Here is a 16710-nt window from a genome sequence, read left to right as displayed (position 1 = left end):
CAGGGTGGTCATTGGTGGTAGCCGGGCACCATCTAGTTCTTCTGGTCTCAGGCTGATGAAGTCTCTGGTTTATGTGGCCCTTTCTGTCTCTTGGGCTACTACTTTCCTTGTGTCTTTGGTGTTCTTCATTCTCTTTTACTCCAGGTGGTTGGGACCAGTTGATGGCCACTTGCAAGCTTTTAAGACCCTAGATGCCACTCACCAAAGTAGGATGCAGAAGATTTTCTTAATAAGCTTTGTTATGCCAGTTGACCTAGATGTTCCCTGAACGCATGGTCCCCAGACCCCTACCCCTGCTAATCTGTCCCTCAAAGTGTTTGATTGTGTTCAAGAAACTTCTTAGCTTTGGTTTAGTCCAGTTGTGCTGACTTCCCCTGTAGTGTATGCTGTCCTTCCCTTTGTCTAAGATAATTCTTATCTACTATCTAGTTAGTAAATAACTCTCCCCCTCCCTCCCCACCCTCGTAACCATCAAAGAATGTTGTCTTCTGTGTTTAAACCTTTCTTGAGTTCTTGTAATAGTGGTCTAATACAATATTTGTCCTTCTGTGACTGACTAAATTCACTCATCATAATGACCTTCAGATTCCTCCATGTTATGAGATATTTCACGGCTTCATCATTGTTCTTTATCGTTGTGTAGTATTCCGTTGTGTGGATATACCATAATTTGTTTATCCATTCATATGTTGATGGGCACCTAGGTTGTTTCCATTTTTTTGCTATTGTGAACAGTGCTGCAATGAACATGGATATGCATATATATATTCGTGTGACAGCTCTTATTTCTCTAGGGTATATTCCAAGGAGCGGGATAGCTGGATTGTATGGTACTTCTATTTATAGCTTTTTAAGGAGGCGCCAAATCGATTTCCTAAAGATAAAGTATTATATCGAGGTTTGGTATTTATTAAAAAGTCTTAGCTTTCTGTCTTTCAGCTCCTTATGGGCAATTTGTTTGAATGAGGGTGACTGACTGTCGTGGAGAATTTTGGCTTTCTACCAGTGATGGCTGGGAGACAGGGCAGAGGCAGAACCTGAAGTGTGATGTTAAAAAGCATTGGAACGGTGTGGCTCTCTGCATCATGTAAGCCTGAAAATGTTTGTTTTATTGCTTTTCACCTGGTGGGTCTGAACCTCTTCACTTGTCAGACCTGACAGCTTAACTGTATTGTAGTTGCTTCGGTCTTTACCTAAAATCTAATTCTACTAGTTCTTTTAAAAACATTTTATTTCCCCTCTTAGGTGGGGGAAGAGGTAGGCTGTTTCTTTTAAACTGTTAAATCCCCTTTCTCTGTTTCAGTCTTTGCTCCAGAGACACTAAATAACTTGGATGGTTTTGACAGGAAAAGCACTCGGTGGAAGGGAGAAAACTACTCAGCACACTTACCCCCAAGTATGGGAGTCCCTGGGTGGAGCAGATGGTTAAAAGCTCCACTACTGGCTGAAAGGTTGGCCGTTCAAATCCACCCAGAGGTACCTCGAAAGATAGGCCTGGTGACCTGCTTCCCAAACTCCATGGGACAGTTTTACTCTGCACACATGGGGTCGCCATGAGTTGGAATCAACTCATTGGCAGCTAACAACAATGACAAACAACACCCTCCTCCCCCCAAGTATGGAAGGCAACAATGGTTCAATGGTAGAATTTTTAGCCTTCTATGGGAGACCCGGGTTTAATTCCCAGGTAGCGCATCTTATACATAGACACCACCCATCTGTCAGTGGAGTCTTAACGTGTTGCTATGATGCTGAACAGGTTTCAGTGGAGCTTCCAGGCTAAGATGGACTAGGAAGAAAGGCTTGGTGATCTACTTTCAAAAATCAGCTAGTGAAAACCCTAAGGATCACAACAGTCTGATTCTGTTGTGCATGGGGTCACCCTGAGTTGGGGCACACTTGACAGTAGCCAACAAAAATAGCCCCTAAGTATACAAGAAGTTTGTAGTTTTGTTTTACCTAGGCTATGTTCATGGGTCAGAGGCTACAAACCTTGTGAGAAGGGAGAGGACCACATGCCCGTCCCCAGGAGGAGGGGTGCAGACCTGTGCGTGCTTCTGTTCAGCTTTCTAGACTCTCCCAACTAGGCTCTGCAAACTCACTCACTGGACTTCTCTTCTGCCATTTACCATCTCTCGCTCCGCTCTTTCCAACCTCTACATTGTTTTTTTTTCTGATCATCAGCGACACTCACAGTCTAACTTTCTATATTTAGTAGAAGTAGCTTGCAAAAGCTTTAGGCCTGAATATTACAACAGAACTGGGCAATACTGCTAACTCCTAGATTATTGGTGAACAGATTATTTTAAATTTGGTTTATAAATTGGGTAGTACTCTTTTTTTTTTTTTTTTAAAGTACCTTTTTGGATAACTTCCCCCCATTCAATTTTATTTTGTTGCATTCTATTAGCAAACTTTGGAACTCTAAAAACATAAGCATTTATCCAATTATAGAGAATATTTGAAAGATGTATCTGCTGAGGTTGGTATTTTGTACCATTCCAAAGCAGCATTTCCCAACTGGGGGCTTAAATTACTGTTCTGGAGAGCACATGCTGTTAAAAGCTCTAACGGAGGATATTTTAATGTCTGTGAACAAATCAACCAATAAAACAGTCACTTAAATATTTTCTTCCCGTTTCTAGGCAGCTTTATGATTGTTGGTGGGGGTCAGGCAAATCGGCTCAAGCCCGTCAGTTGGTTTATTGTGCAGGCGAATGCTGCTACCTGCAGTGGCTATTTGACATTTATATAGTTTAGAATTATTATTCATAGTCATGTAGTGTTTAATTTGTGCCCATAATGAGTTATTGGTTAAAGTCTGGAAGCATACGGGACACTGATGATGAAAAGCAGGTTAATGAGTATCATAAAAATGATAGTTCTGAAAATTAGCTCCAGGATGCTTTTACTAGATCAGTAAGCTGCATTCATTTGATAAAGATTCTCAAATAGCACATTGACGTGTGTCTAATATCTTAATACTTAATGTTAAAAAAGGAAAAATACAGTGATTATTGTATTCCGTTTTGCTTTTCATTTCTTGGGAAAAATTATCCTCCTCCAAATGTATTTGAATTTGCAAATAGCACTCTGAAATCTTCTCTCTTACCTTCTCATTTTGAAATAAAGCACAAAAGTTCTAAAAATAAGCTTGTTACTTTACTTCAGTGCCAAGTCTAAGAATTCTGAACATTAGGTCATGAAAGCGGTTTTTGTCCTTTTTTGATGCCATAAGTACATCTCAATTAACATTTGAAAACACTATTAGTCTCCAAACCAAACATAACATAATGTTATTTTTGAATTTTTGCATAATTAAAAATTGGACCTGACTCAAAAAATAGTTTATCTTAATAAATATGTCTATCTTGAGCATTGTACTCTTTTAAAGAATTATCTGTGAGATCAAATTGACAACTGCAACATGAAAGATTAGTTAGATGAGAACCTTAGGGGGCGTTGAGTCTAGGTCAATGGTGGTAGAACAATTCAGAGAAGGATTCTGAGGATGCTTGTACAACTTGAAGAATGTAATCAATGTCAATGAGTTGTCATGTAGGAAATTGGTGAAATGGTGTATATGTGTGTAATTTCACACACACACACACCCACACACCCACACAAAAGTGGACCAAGTTAAATTTCATCTTGATATACTACAAATGGTATAAAAAAGTTATTACAGGCAACTTTGTCATGGTCTTAATAATAGTAATTGCAAATAATGTGTTTTGAAGTTAGAATCACTTTACCATGTCACATATAAAGTTACAGGATTCTTTAAAAAATCACCAAAAGATTTCTTGGGCTTGTGTTATTGTGAGAGGACTTGCAGTTCTGGAAGGATTAAGACGTGCAGTTATCTAATGGTGAGAATAGCAAGGAGAAGAGCTCTGGGGAGGAAGTGACACATCTTCCTGCATAAGAGGTTGACAGTATGGAAACATGTATGCATTGCCACAGATCAGAGCCAGCTCTGAATGACTTCAACAGTGACGTCAGTGGTGTGTTGTCCTCCTTGGCCCTCTGTGTTATTGCAGAGTTGATTGTAATGATGACTGTCACCTAGCGGGGATGCCAGCATCCCTGCTCCTTTCTGGGGTAAGGCTGGTTTAAGTAAAAGAGGTTGCTGATTGGCCATGGTTGTTGGGAGCAGCGAGCAATACGAAACTCCTTCTGAGGATAACCTTGGCGTGAAGTATTCAGAGGTCTGCCCTGTGAGGCAGGAAGGTTTAGAGCTGCAGTAATTGTGGGCGCTCAGAGGGAAACCTAAGTTAAAAAGAATCTTAGGGAAGTGCAAAACTATTACTGTAGTGTGATTAAAGGAAGCATTTTTAAGATTGTAAAAGTACAAGTCTTGCTCATTTAAAAAAATTGATCTGTTTCAATCAAGCTTGCCGTTAAGTGAATATGTTTAAGTGGATTATAGTTCTCCATTTACATCTTTTATAAAACTGGACATGCTATATTGGGGAAAAAAAGGCCCCTGGATATAATTTGCATTTCTTAAGAATGCAGTAAATCTGTCACTGCATGCTTAAAATAATTATTTTCTTAACCGAAACTAACATGAATGCAAAAACATAACCAGCAGCTCTAATGTATAAATATTTTAGACTTATCTCATTAGAAATAATTTTTTTGAATAACATAAATGGTGGCTATACACGTGGACCGCACCAGATGGAATATACAGGAATCAAATAGACTACATTTGTGGAAAGAGACAATGGAGAAGCTCAATATCATCGGTCAAGAACAAAGCCAGGGGCTTACTGAGGAACAGACCATCAATTGCTCATATGCAAGTTCAAGTGGAAACTGAAGAAAATTAGAACAAGTCTAAGAGAGCCAAAGTACTACCTGAGTATATCCCACCTGAATTTAGAGACCATCTCAAGAATAAATTCCATGCGTTGAACACTAATGGCCGAAGACCAGATGAGTTGTGGAATGACGTCAATTCTGTACCAAAAAGAATTGGTTGATGTTAAACCATTTCAGTGGGTAGCATATGACCAAGAACCTATGGTACTGAAGGAAGAAGTCCAAGCTGTACTGAAGGCATTGGTGAAAAACAAGGCTTCAAGAATGGACAGAATACCAATTGAGATGTTTCAACAAACAGATGCAATCCTGGAAGCGCTTACTTGTCTATGCCAAGAAATTTGGAAGATAGCTACCTGGCCAACCGACTGGAAGAGATCCATGTTTGTGCCCATTCCAGAGAAAGGTGATCCAACGGAAGGCAGACGTTATTGAACAGTATCATTAATTCACGCCAAGTAAAATTTTGCTGAAGATCATTCAAAAAACGGTTGTAGCAGTATATTGACAATGAATTGCCAGAAATTCAAGCTCGATTCAGAAGAGGATGTGGAAACGAGGGATATCATTGCTCATGTCAGATGGATCTTGGCTGAAAGCAGAGAATACCAGAAAGATGTTTACCTGTGTTTTATTGACTATGCAAATGCATTCGACTGTGTGGACCATAACAAATTATGAATAACATTGCGAAGAATGGGAATTCCAGCACACTTCGTTCAGTCAATTTGCAATAAAAGAAAACCTGTATATAGGAGGTCTTAGGACGATTTGTGTTGGAACCTTGCTACTGTTATGTAAAATGCTACATGATAAGAGAGAATGAAAAACATTTGAACATTGCTTAAGGTAGTTAGGTTCTCAACCAAATTTGGGATAACTGGAACATTTTCTCATAAAAATTTAGCTTGCCAGAAAGGTGGTGGACGCTTGAAGAATAGCCAGAGTAGAAAAGATTATGTGTAATCTATAAGTTGCTAGTTATTTGAAATTCGAGGATCACTTGTATAGGGTTTTAGGTGGCTTATGGAAGCTAAAATGTCATCTGATTAGGAATTGGTCTATATCGGAAGGTGATATAATTCTCACAACACTCTTATTACATACTCTTATTATACCCATTTTACAGGTGAGGAAACTGAGTCACAGGGAACCTAGTGAACTTGACCAAAGATACACGTACAGCAATTGGCAGAGCAGGATTTTAGATCTAGGTGATCTGATTCCAGAGCCACCATTCTTAGCTACTTTACTGGGATGTCATGAGTTTCACAGTTTCTGAATTATTTTAACTGAAAGGGACATTGGAGGTGATAGAATTTATGCCCCATATTTTAGAAATAATGAAACCGAGGTTCTTCTGCAGAGACTGGATAGCTTGCTTAAATGGCGTACTTACCCTGGGGTAGACAAATCACCTCAGTGATTTTCCAGTATCCTCTTCCTATGCATGCCTGGATAGGGATAATGAAAAAGCCACTTCCTGGGGCAAGTAGAAGCTTCTGCCCTGAAGTGTCTTCCAGCTCTTTCAAGCACTCAGCGTAGCTGATGTTTTAGTGCCTTGTCTTCTGAAGTCTGTTTTTTTGAGGCTGTCTTTGAGTCTAGCTCTGAGAAAGCGTGGATTGGGACTTTCAATTTTTGCCATGTTTTTTCAAGATACATTGGGTAGAATATAGGTTCTGCCATTCTAATGGAGATCCTAAGGAACAGTGGCTGAAAAAGTTAGAATTTTGTTTTTCTCCCATGTAACATTTTAGTTATGATGCTGATCCTTAATATTCCTCCTGTTCCATTGCTCTTCATCTCTAGGGTATTTCTCTTATCCATATGGTCGCTCATGGCTTACAGCTGTGCTCTGGCCTGTGCACAGGGAGTGACTTGGAAGCTGTCCCCTCATATCCACTCACATCTTATTAGCCAGAACTTAGCCATGAGGTTAGACCTAATTGCGGTAGAGACTGGAAAATGTACTCTTTATTCTGACCAGTCATTTTCCCGGCAAAAATTGTTCTTGTGTTGACTTTGACTCATGGCGACCCCATGGACAACAGAATAAAACGTTGTCCGGTCCTGTACCATCTTTAAGATCATGGGTATGTGCTGAGCGCATTGCTGCAGACACTGTGTATTTTGAGTACCTTCTAACCTAGGAGGCTCATCTTCCAGCACTATATCAGATGACATTCTGTTGTGATCCATAGGGTTTCCATTGGCTGATTTTCAGAAGTAGATCACCAGGACTGTGGGGAGCTTGTACTATGTTATTGGACACTGGTAAGTTTCTTTGGGTTCCCAGATGAGAGTGGCAAAGGCTCTTCAAAAGCTTAAGTGCTGAAAATGTTGATAACCTTGAGATACAAGTTCTACCCAAAAAGACTTCACAGGCTCACATGTCTAAATTCCTTTTCGGATTTTAGTTACTCCTGATTTATCAGCATGGATGAAAAATTGAAAGACTTGATATTCTCAATTTATATCCACACTGTATAAACAGTATCTGAGGATTCCTCTGCTACTGAAAGGAATGAATAATGTAGTTTGATTTTCCTTTAAATCCAAATAAATAAGATAAAGATTAAACTCAAGATAAAGCTATCATCTCTCTTACTGTTTTCTGTCATCTGTCATCACTGCCCTGTCTTGACGGCTTTGTGAAAAGTGATGGTTTTGGTATATGTTATTGAGACACAGTTCCCATAAATAGGTATTTAAAGCCTTTTTGCTTAGCAGTGATTGCAGCCTGTGCATGTACTAAGCAACTTAAAAAAATGAAAGTTTGGTACGTTGAATAATAGCTTTCACGAGAGACGCTTCAGGCCATGAAACCCCAGTGAGCAGTTGTCAGATTCCATTTTAAGGAAGCAAAGCTAAATTTTGATACGTATTTCCTACCAAGTATAAATCTAATCAGCAAAGGACATTAAGTGTTTTATTTTGCTAGTGGCAGCAAAGAATGTAATGATGGATATATTGTTTAAGTTTACAGTTGAAGTTAAATTTTTGTTTGGGCTATGCCTGTATAGAATAAAATAAATAGGTCTCTGTGTGTATTTCACAGCCAAAATAGACAATTTATACAGTGTGATTTTCTAGAACATCCCAGAATGTAGTGACTCTTTGTAGCAGTGACTGCTGCATGTAGGAAATGGATCTCCATAAACCTTTGCCATCATTATGTTGGGGGAGAGTTGTTATATAATGTACGAAACATGATCAGTGGTTATCTCTCATTCCCTTTATCTGACTTAGCGTAACCTCAGTTGATTGCTCAAGTCAGTGACTAAGAATTTTTCATCAGCTGTGCCTGGTAACGTATCATTCATCATGCTAGAACCATCAGTGTTACCAATTGAAAAATCTAAACGGAAGACAATCAGATGCTTCATGAAAAATTCAGGTGAAAAGAGAATATTTTTGCTATTTAAGATTCCCCCAAATTTCCATCTATATTTAATATGGCCATTGGCTCTCCTTTTGGAGACTGCATCTCATCGTTTTCCATACAGAAGATGGATGGAATTTTGATGAAAAAGAACTCAGCAAATAGCCCTGTTGTATGGTATGCTTCTAGGTAGCATTAATATGACACTGTAAATTCAGGCTTTAAATTCTGTACACTCAAACATTATCATAGTAAAGGTGTGTGACTGTACTTTGAGTAATTTACCTTTTAATGACAACACAGTCTACCATAATGGGCATGGGTGGGATGGCCGTGGGGTAAAAGGAAAAACACTAAAAATTAACTTTGTTTTCTTGAATCCTGTGATGCTCAGTTTTAGACAGTTTCATCCCAGCCAGCTCTCTTTTGATATATGATGTATGAACTCTGCTAGGGAAAATTGATGTAACTTATACATTTGCTGTTCATGGTTGAATTGATAGAGGTGTTACATTAAAAACTGGAATTCATTGCAATTTTAGTCATATATTTAAAAAATAACTTAATAATTATGAAAGTAAAATGTGCTTTTGGAAGAAAAATACAGTTAAATGTAAAGAGAGGATGAAAAATGATCTATTTCTCCCAAATTCGAAGATAATCAGTGTTATCGTTTTGGTGTGTTTTACTCCAGAACACATATGTGTATGTATTTCTTTGTCCTTATGCTTTTATCAGTGCTGGGCATATAACATACAGAACATAATGAGGACCAGACTGTTTGTTTAGTATTTTGTCCTTTTCACCTAATTGTGAGAATCTTTTCAGGGGATTAATATTCTTTAAAACATGTTTCCTGATAGTAGCTTAGTATTTCACTGTACAGCTGTACTGTGTTACTTCTTGACCATTTCCATGTTGTTAAATATTTAATTTGTTTCTGGTTTATCACTGTTTTATGTATAACATGTATTAGCTCCACCTTATTGTCTATATCTTTCTCCTTGCCACCACCCTTCATTTTTCTTGAGGGAAGATTTCATAGTTATTTAAACAGGCCACGAAAGTGAATTTTTAGACAATACTTGATCAGCATCAATTTTACTTTACCTGTTAGTCTCCTCCTCATTCATAATAATCTATGACTTCAGCAGTGTTCAAAGACAAAGAGTTTCAGATTAATTCTTGTTACTGTCAGATCAAATTCATTTACAATAAATATGTGAACCTTGGTGTTCAGAAGGTAAAATACTCTTGTAATAGGACCTGGACCTCCAGCCAGAACCTTTATCCTCGATCCACTGCCTTTTTTGGGGGTGGGGGAGGGGGGCGGTTAGTTATATAATCTTTTCTTTTAGATTCTAGCATGTTGATATTTTGTATAATGTATAGCTTAAAACATTCTTTTACTAAATATTATGCTGGCTCAATGAAGTGAGACAATATTAGGTTTTTTTTTTTTTTGAAATAGAAATGCTGGCAGTTCTTCAATTTAATAGTTTTATACTGTTTACAAAATGATGTTCATCTTTGGCCATAAAATACCTCCTCAGTCCACTACATTTTATCTTCAGGAGAAACCTGAATTTAGATATTTGTAAATACTGTTACTGGGAATTTATAGATAAAAATTAAGTCACAGAAGGTAGAGTCAGAAAGAGACCACAGGGCTTTTTATGTCTGATTCTTTTATTACAGTTACTTTGCTACGCTTCTCACTGAGCTCTGTTTTTTTATTCATTTAAGAAAAGTCAAACATTTGTACTGACATGCTTCTGTGTTTTATTTTGCAATGAGATGGATTGACACAGTGACTGCAATGATGGGCACAAGCATAGCAACGATTGTGAGGATGTTGCAGGACTGGGCAGTGTTTCGTTCTGTTGTACACAGGGTCGCTGCGAGTTGGGACTGACTCAATGGCACCTAATAACAAATGACATGTACACACACACACGCACACACACACACACACGAATAATGTCTGTAATTATAAAATGAAAGTCTTTTATGTACGGTTATGTATGGCACGTTGCACCTTCATAGCCGTGTTTCAGATGCAAATAAATTTAAATTAGAACATTTTATACTATATATCCTATTCTTTTAAAGATATTTTTTATAATATATTTAATGCCTTACTAGATTAATTTTTGCTGTTAAATTCTCTATGTAGTAAACTGTATAACTGAGATAAAATATGTTAAAACCATTTAAAAGTGTTAAACATGCAGTAACATCCTATTAATTTGGATTCGTTGAATTTACAATTTACCACGAAATTTGAGAAGATTTACATTTACTTTCATTTACAGGGTGGGGGAAATGGTGTGGGAGCCGGGGAGGGTTTGGTAAGAAAATTCCATGAGAGGAAATCTCAAATTACTTAGCAAATTATTTTATGAAATCATCATGTATGTTGCACATTACAATTTGCTGAGAATAAGTTGGTATTCTAATTATTAATTTCATTAAAACAGTTCCCCTAAGGATCTCTATCTGACAACACTTTGTTAGACAGGATCCAATTGCTAAAGGTATTTGAAAACAATAAAAATGCATTTCTTTCAGAGTGCCATGTGGGTTTCAATTGTACTCATCCTTGCTGCCTTCCTACCTACCAGTATTCCAGAGAGGTTTGTATTATAGGCTACAGTGAAAACTAATTTATTTTTCGTGTTTATAGAGAAATGATTTCTTATTAAACCCTTCACTTCCTTAATTTCAAAAAGGAATCTCTGTGAATTATTGTAAGTTAATTTAGGGTAGGTAACTTTAAATTCTTTTCTAATTTTCCTTGAATATAAAAATGATATGGCCGTATTGAATGGTTTGTTCAGTGTTAATTCTGGTATTGTCACCTATGAAACAGCATCATTTTAATTGGCCAAGAGCTATCTGATGTAGATTGTTTTGGTGGGAAGTGTGTCAGCTTAAAATAAATCTGTTTGGGAAATTGTTCTCTTAAAGGCATTAACCTGAAGATGTCTGTGAATGCTTAATGGTGAAAAGATTTGAATAGTTTGTAGGCAGATGGACTTTAATCTCTATCTTCCTGTGATTGTCCTCATGGCAGGCAGGGAGGAGGGTTCAGGCTGCAATGTGCACCCTCTTTTCCATCTCAATTGGGTTAATGATGGAGTAGCATTCTTCTTGGGCACACCCCGAGGCACCAGGAGGTAAAAACAGACAATTTTATGATCGGCAGAAAGTGGTTTTGGGTCCTGTACCTAAGGAGAATCACCATTGTCTGTCAGTTTTGTTGTACTGTGGTGGCTTTTGTGTTGCTGTGATGCTGGAAGCTGTGCCACCAGTATTTCAAATACCAGCAGAGTCACGCATGGTGGACAGGTTTCAGCCATCTGCTTTAGAAAATCAGCCAGTGAAAACTCTGGATCACGACAGTGTTGTCTGATATAGTGCTAGTAGATGAGTTCCTAGGTTGGAAGACACTCAAAATACAGTGTCTCAACAGTGGACTCGAGCATACCAAGGATCATGAGGATGGCTCGGGACCTGCAATGCTTTGTTCTATTGTACATGGGGTCATCATGAGTTGGAGCCACCTCGAAGCGACTAACAACAAGGAGAATCAAGATGATCTGTGTGAGTGGGACGGGACACGTGCACTTTTTGGTGAGGATGGAGAGAGAGGAAGCCAGTAATACTTGGGCAACTTCAGGCCAAGATCAGGCTGGGGGAAGACATTTGCTGTCAGCTCCAAATTTTTATCTATGTTTAAAAAGTCCATATGAATAGTAAGTGGGTTATCTGTGAGTATCAATTATTACACAACCATAAAGTAGCTAGGTTTCCCATGTTTTTTCTGTTATCAGGATGAATATTTTATCCCATTCTAAACAGTGGTTTTCAATGGTGGGCTGTACTGTCTCCAGGGAGTTACTGGTGTTAAGTGGCAGGGGCAGGGATCCAGATGGCTTGCAATGCCTGGGACAGTCTTGCACCTCCAAGAACTGTCCTGTGCCTGCTCGACTTACGAATGTCCCGTTGGAAATTGATGTAGTTGAAGAACCTGTTTACCTGGGCCACAATTGAGTTGTTTTATATATAAACAAAGTATTTTTTGCATGGTCTTAAGATATATTGAGTTTTCCAGGCATGCAACTATCTGCAGCTATTGCATTCAGCGTGATGTACCATATAAGCTCAAGATTAGACTGTTTTATTACATCTTCTAGCTTATGAGCATTTGCATAGTGTAATGCCACTCTTATTATAAATTTTTTTCATTGTATTATTTTATTATAAATTTGTTTGCTTTCATTTTTTAACATCACACTTAGGGTATTATATTGATTTAAAAATTTCATGTCAATAGATCGTTGTGTGTCTCCTTTCAGAAGTGTAAAAGGGAGCATTATAAAATATTTGCTATAAACAAGCAGCAATGGGTTTGATAAGGGTGTGTGGCACTTGTGTAAAAGGAGACGCCTTCTTTCATTGCCATCCTACCTAGTACCAGGTATTCTAAAGAATTTACATCCCAAAACCTTACATAGCACCTGGTGTCGGTTACAAAAATGAAATATTACTTAAAGACAAAAAAGTATTCCACCCCACCTTTCTCTGTATCACACTAGTATTAAGGAGATTTGTGGACGGTTATGAATGTGATCACAATAAATGGTTTTATTGTTATCTTCTGGTCAGCCTCGTTTTACTGTGTATAATTTAGATTACACTTTTAGAAAAAGGCTAAAAAATACATTCTTGCATTTAAATGAAAGACAGGACAATGCCCTTGGTCTTGGAGTCATTGTGCACAAGCATTCTTGGGTTTTAAAGATGGTGAAATCAGCTGTGATCCAGGCAGTCACAGCTTCCACCATGCTTCACAGAGAATTATTTTTGTTTTATTAGAGATTATGACTGCTTATGAATTCGTTGAAGTGGTGTTTTCTGAACAATAAGTGGAGATTTGTTACTTTAGATGAAGGAAAGATAACAGGGCTATAGGTATTACAATCTGACTTCAAAAAAAAGGCTGATCTAATTATCACCATGTGAATTAAATAAAAAACAAAGCTCAGGATATTGCACTATAACTTAATGAAAAATATTTTTACCAATATATATTTTGCTGTCTCCCAGTTTTAATATATCTGAACTACCATAAATAAAATATGAATTACGTGTGGGTGTAAAATCTGAAGTGCTTTATTTAAAACTTCCCAGGAGAGGCCGGTGCTCTGCAGTGGTTAACTTTTGTGTTAAGTGGGTCCTCTTTGGCACCTCACCCTTAACGGGCTGCAAATGAAGCCGCTGAAGCCCAGAGGTCTACTGTAGGTGATCTTCCCTCTGTCCCCACTGCCAAGTAAGTAGTGGGCTAGTCTGTAAAAGAGGGAGGGCTCTAGTTTATCCTCCTGGAAACAGAAACAGAGCTGCCCTTACTGGGTCATAAGTTTTATTTTCATTCGAAAGAAGAAAAGTCTTGAGATTGAGGTTTGTTGACTTTTCCCAGGGCTGTAGAGAGTTAGGTAGATTAGAAGACAGATTTTATTTTCAGATCTTTGAGTCTTTTGCTTTCCTTGTGCTTTGATTATGTGCAAAGATAAATTTAAAGTCTCCCTGAGAAAATAGGGTCGATGAGAATGTAAAGAACTTACTATCTTTGTTTGAGCCCTGGTGGTGCAGTTAAAATGCTCGGCTGCTAACTGATTGGTCGATAGTTTGAACCCACCAGTCGTTCTGTGGGAGAGATATGGCGGTCTGCTTCCGTAAAGATTTACAGCCGTGGAAACCCTAGGGGATAGTTCTGCTCTGTCCTGTAGGGTAGCTGTGAGTCAGAATCGATTCGAAGGTAGTAGGCAGTATCTTGGTTGAATTCAGGAATTTTGTTAGTGGTTAAGGTTTGGATAAAATATAGTTTATTTCACTGAAAAGCACACACTATTTCATAACAATAGAGAGAGGGAAGATGGACTTTTGAGTCTTAAGTACTGCAATGGTATTTGACTTTCTATTTACCAGGGCAGTTTATTTAGGTAAGGACGCCTAGTGTTGGTTAAAGCTTTTTAGCACCTGCAAGTAGGCTTGTCCACTCTGTTTCACTGTTATGAAATATACTTTAAAAAATGTGCTATGAACCTTGTATTAGAGTGGTAATTAGGAAAGCAGACCAGAGCATAATATATAAATGTCAATTGGTCTACTGTTCCTGTACAGTAAATGGCCAGATCTTTATGAGTAATGTACACATTATACTAATGTCTCTGAATTACCTTTACGAAACAACTAGCCCTTGTCAGTATATTATAATTTAGTTACAAATTATCGATTATAGTTGCCCTTCAAACATGCACAGATCTCCACTATTTGAGAAAATAATTTTTTTATTCATAATTTCCATCTTTTTCCTTGTTTCATTTCTAAACTTGTTGAAGAGAGGCTGTCCTTAGTCTCTGTTGCTCTCCTCCCACTGACTCCCTGTATCCACACCATCTGATTTCCGTATGCTCTAAGGGATGAAGTAATCATCTTCCTCTCATGCCCATCCACCACCACCAGCTCTGGGGAGTCGATTCTGACTCATGGTGACCCCATGTTCAGCAAAGTAGAACTGTGCTCCAAAAAGTTGTCAATTTTTCAGAAGTAGATCACCTGGCTTTCTTCCAAGACACTGGGTGGACTTGAACCTTTCTTTTAGCAACCAAGCGCATTTACTGTTTGCACCATATCCGTGCCCGTGGTAGACGTTAATTCATGGAACCTGGACTTGGCCTTGGAGTCCTTCTATACACAGCACCCTAGGCAGCTACTGGAATTGGCAGATGAGATGAAATCTATTTGTCGTTTCTGCTATTTTGGTTCATTTCTTCTTTCCATTCCGTTTCTTCTTTGTCCCTAATGATATTTCATCTTTACTCCCGTCTTTCATCTGATGAATTCTTGAGGCCTATTCATTAACCTTCTACTTTTTTCTCTTTATGCATTCTTTCCAGAAGAATTCACTGAGCTAAGATGTTTAATAACCCGTTGCTGTTGAGTCAGTTCTGACTCATAGTGACCCTGCAGGACAAGAGGAGAACCACCCCAGAGGGTTTCCTAGGCTGTAATCTTTTTGAAAGCAGACTGCCACATCTGTCTCCCTCAGAGCTGTTGGTGGGTTCGAATCGCTGACCTTTCAGTTAGCAGCCAAGTGCTTAACTGTCATGCTACCGGGGCTACTTAGATCTTTAATAAAAAACAAAAAACCAAACCGGTTGCCGTTGAGTCAATTTCAACTCGTAGTGACCCTACAGGACAGAGTAGAACTCTCCTACCAGGTTTCTAAGGCTGTGAATCTTTAAGGAAGCAGACTGCCACATCTTTCTCCTGCATGGGGCTGGTGCATTCGAATGGCCGACCTTTTGGTTAGCAGCTGAGCACTTTAACCCCTGTGCCACCAGGGCTCCTCAGATCTTTAATAATCATCCCCAAATCAGCATTTCCAGCCAAGTCTTCCATCTGAGTTTCTGGTTCGAATTTCTAATTGCTGGCGATTCCGCGTGGATGTTCTACCACCACTTTAGATTGGATCTGTCTGTAAAGGAACTCATTGTCTTTCTTCTCCCGTAACCTCTCTCCCTTTACTTCGTTGACCATCGTGAGTATTGTTTTTCTGGCGTCTTGGCCCACCTTTGCCTTTCTCTTTGCTCCCTCAGTCAGTCACAGAGGGTCAGTTTTTCCCATGAAAGATCTTGTCTCTTAGGCTCTGTCTTCATGGCCACCATCCTGGTTCAGGTCCTTGTCATCCTCTGCTGGGCATCAGGAGGCATCAGAATCACCTGGAGGGCTGGTTAACACATGATTGCTGGGCCCCACCCCCAAAGGTTTTGATTCAGTAGATCTAGGGCAGAGCATGAGAATTTGTGTTTCTGACAAGTGATGCTGCTGTTCGGGAGGATCACCACTCACTGCCTAATGCTTCCGCTTCGAGTTTTATCTGCAAACTTTTACCACATTAAATTTTCTATGACACCCTATTTCATTGCTTTCTTCCCATTTTTTGCAACTGTCCATGGCCCTATTTCTTAACATTTCTTATCGGAACTCCTGGCTTCCCACAACTGAGCATAATTTACCCTCTGCTTTTACCTCCTACAAACAAGCCTCAGTCAGATTAGATTTGTTTTTTACTGTATCACAAGCATATCTGCCGATGCTGTTGTTCTTCCTCAGATGCCCTTTGTTTGGTGTCCTTTCCAGCTGTTTAATTTAGGCTGTCGCTCAAGTTCCACCTTTGTGAAACCCTCGACGCCTTGCCGACCGTGTCAAATTTCCTTGATACTGAACCTCAGTAGCACGCTTACACTGACTCAGACTATAATCTCCTTACTGTTAGGGACCTTTCCACGTGCCTTTGTCTCTTACAGGGCCTCGCACAGGATTCCGTCCGTGTGGATTCACTACCTCGTGAATCAACTGATTTCCCTAGTTTGTATTGTTCCTAGAAATCACTTGAATTGGGAAAAAATAATTAACAAGCAAACAAAAAT

The 16710-nt window shown here is 38.8% G+C and overlaps 1 protein-coding gene across 9 annotated transcripts in view; it reads left to right on the top strand.

Annotated features, from left to right (window-relative positions):
• CHCHD3 (coiled-coil-helix-coiled-coil-helix domain containing 3) overlaps positions 1-16710 on the top strand; it is a 325632-nt gene that overhangs the window by 43281 nt on the left and 265641 nt on the right. The window contains exons 1-2 of one of the 9 annotated variants that reach the window (XM_023737126.1): positions 967-1087; positions 7032-7104. The exons of 6 other annotated variants lie outside the window; for them this stretch is intronic. In XM_023737126.1, the coding sequence (XP_023592894.1) occupies positions 7089-7104 (16 nt within the window). In that variant the 5' untranslated portion in view covers positions 967-1087; positions 7032-7088. Of the gene's footprint in view, positions 1-939; positions 1088-7031; positions 7105-16710 lie in introns of those variants that run through there. 2 more of the 9 variants (XM_023737120.1, XM_023737124.1) reach the window with 2 other exon arrangements.

The sequence above is a fragment of the Trichechus manatus genome, unplaced genomic scaffold (assembly GCF_000243295.1).
Source record: "Trichechus manatus latirostris isolate Lorelei unplaced genomic scaffold, TriManLat1.0 scaffold00097, whole genome shotgun sequence".
Taxonomy (NCBI): domain Eukaryota; kingdom Metazoa; phylum Chordata; class Mammalia; order Sirenia; family Trichechidae; genus Trichechus; species Trichechus manatus.
Note: the sequence above shows the minus strand (reverse complement) of the source record. Positions and strands in the feature narration are given on the sequence as shown.